Source organism: Anneissia japonica, unplaced genomic scaffold (assembly GCF_011630105.1).
Source record: "Anneissia japonica isolate Jap-2015-1 unplaced genomic scaffold, ASM1163010v1 scaffold10466_len380309_cov135, whole genome shotgun sequence".
Classification (NCBI taxonomy): Eukaryota; Metazoa; Echinodermata; class Crinoidea; order Comatulida; family Comatulidae; genus Anneissia; species Anneissia japonica.
The window spans coordinates 143,346-145,120 of record NW_022715455.1 but is presented as its reverse complement, the minus strand read 5'-3'; the positions used below and the strand labels follow the sequence as shown (position 1 = coordinate 145,120).

General features: G+C 35.3%; 1 protein-coding gene across 2 annotated transcripts in view; it reads left to right on the top strand.

Annotated features, from left to right (window-relative positions):
• Positions 1–451: 451 nt before the first annotated feature.
• LOC117109237 (3-beta-hydroxysteroid-Delta(8),Delta(7)-isomerase-like) overlaps positions 452–1,775 on the top strand; it is a 12,612-nt gene continuing 11,288 nt past the window's right edge. Inside the window, exon 1 of one of the 2 annotated variants that reach the window (XM_033251495.1) lies at positions 452–840. In XM_033251495.1, the coding sequence (XP_033107386.1) occupies positions 558–840 (283 nt within the window). In that variant the 5' untranslated portion in view covers positions 452–557. The remainder of the gene's footprint in view (positions 841–1,775) is intronic. The other variant, XM_033251496.1, reaches the window with a different exon arrangement.

The following is a 1,775-nucleotide window of genomic DNA, read 5'->3' as shown; positions in this document are numbered from 1 at the left end:
TAAACATTCTCTTTTCCATCCTTCTCGTGTGTTTGTCTTGAAATGTCTATTTTAACTTTTATATTTAAAATTCTATATAATCTTTTCAATCGATTATTATTATCGTTATTATTATTATTATTATTATTATTATTATTATTATTATTATTATTATTATTATTATTATTACAAAAATAGTTGTATATTTATATGAAATTTTATGTTTATTATTTACTGTTTTGCTGTTTTAGTGTTTCTTATATTTGGCGACCCACCCGACAGAGATCTAGTATCTCTTTTTGGGAAGCCTGCCTCCGTTTTGTCTGTTTTTTGTGTTTTTTGTGTCCATTTTGAAGAGGCGAATAAATAAAATAAAAGAACTTGTTTTTTATCTAAATGTTATATGAGAAAATATATACGACCTTTGACCACCACGAGAAGAAGGAAAGTGCTTCGGTTCAATGAGCACAGGCTTTATTCTAATAGCTTGCTGATCGTATCGTACCGTAACTCTAAACTGGCGCCCGGCGAGACACTTTTGCAGTTAAAAAGAGATATTTCTGAATTCTCATTGGAAAATGGTGAACGATACAGTGCACCCGTTTTACCCACGGGATCTGGATGTACCAGGGTATGTCCCTAATGACATCACAGTATCTAGAATGCTTACTGTAGCCTTTAGTTGTTTTGGGCTGGCTTTCATTGTGTCTTGGTTGATCTCTAGCAGCGCACGATCGGTTGGTGAGCGTCTAATGCTCTCCTGGTTTGGGTTATCGGGAGCTATTCATTGCAGCATTGAACTTTACTTTAGCCTTTATCATAGAACGCTAGTTGCTGATTCAAGCTTTTTATCTCAGTTATGTAAGTATAAATAGTGCGTTTGTTTAAGGGCTTTTGTTGCTTCCTTAGAGCTCCTGTAGCAAAAAGGCCCACACCAGGATGCTAGACCTAGCTTGTTGGATAGGCCTCTCAGGACAAATTTGGTCCGGGGCAAAAATCGGTCCGGCGGACAGATTTTGGCCTCATAATTACTTGCCAAATTTAGTCCACATAGGCTAAAATCAGTCTAAAATTTACTGTGCTGCACAGCACACTTGGAAATCATACGTCCGCAATAAATTTTGGCGGAAAGAACAATTCCTAAGCTTTATTTACAGACGTGCATATGCTTATGCTAGCCAGTCACAATGACGTCCCTAGCTGAAGCCTGAATTTGCATACATCACCCTATATAAGAGATCGGCATGTAGTATTCGGGTTTAGTTGATAGTAGAGCCTTCGCGGATAGTGAACATTGGAATAACAGTAAGGAAGGACTAAGCTATGTACACAGATATATTCATATAACTCATACCGGTAAAGATATATATATATATATATATATATATATATATGTGTTGGATTATCTTTTGAAATTTAAAACAAAAGTTAGGTAATTGACGCTAATGACATCATTTAATCTCTTTTATTTTAGAACAATGGATTAGAGGGACCCTACTGACGTCATTTAATCCTTTACAATAAAGAACAAAAGACTAGTATACTTAATTGTTTACGTCATGATGCAGTGCCAGATGTGTTGGATTATCTTCGAAACTGAAAACAATAGGGCAGTCATTAAAGGTGCTAAAAGGAATTAAATCAAACAATTTGAATGTAATTGGAATAAACAATAGGATTAGCGATGTTTTTAATAGGATTAATTGTTTGTGACATAGGGATACCTGTGACAATTCGGGGACTTGATAGTTTGAATAGCCCGGGTTAACATAGGGTTATGACGTCTTGTATTCAAT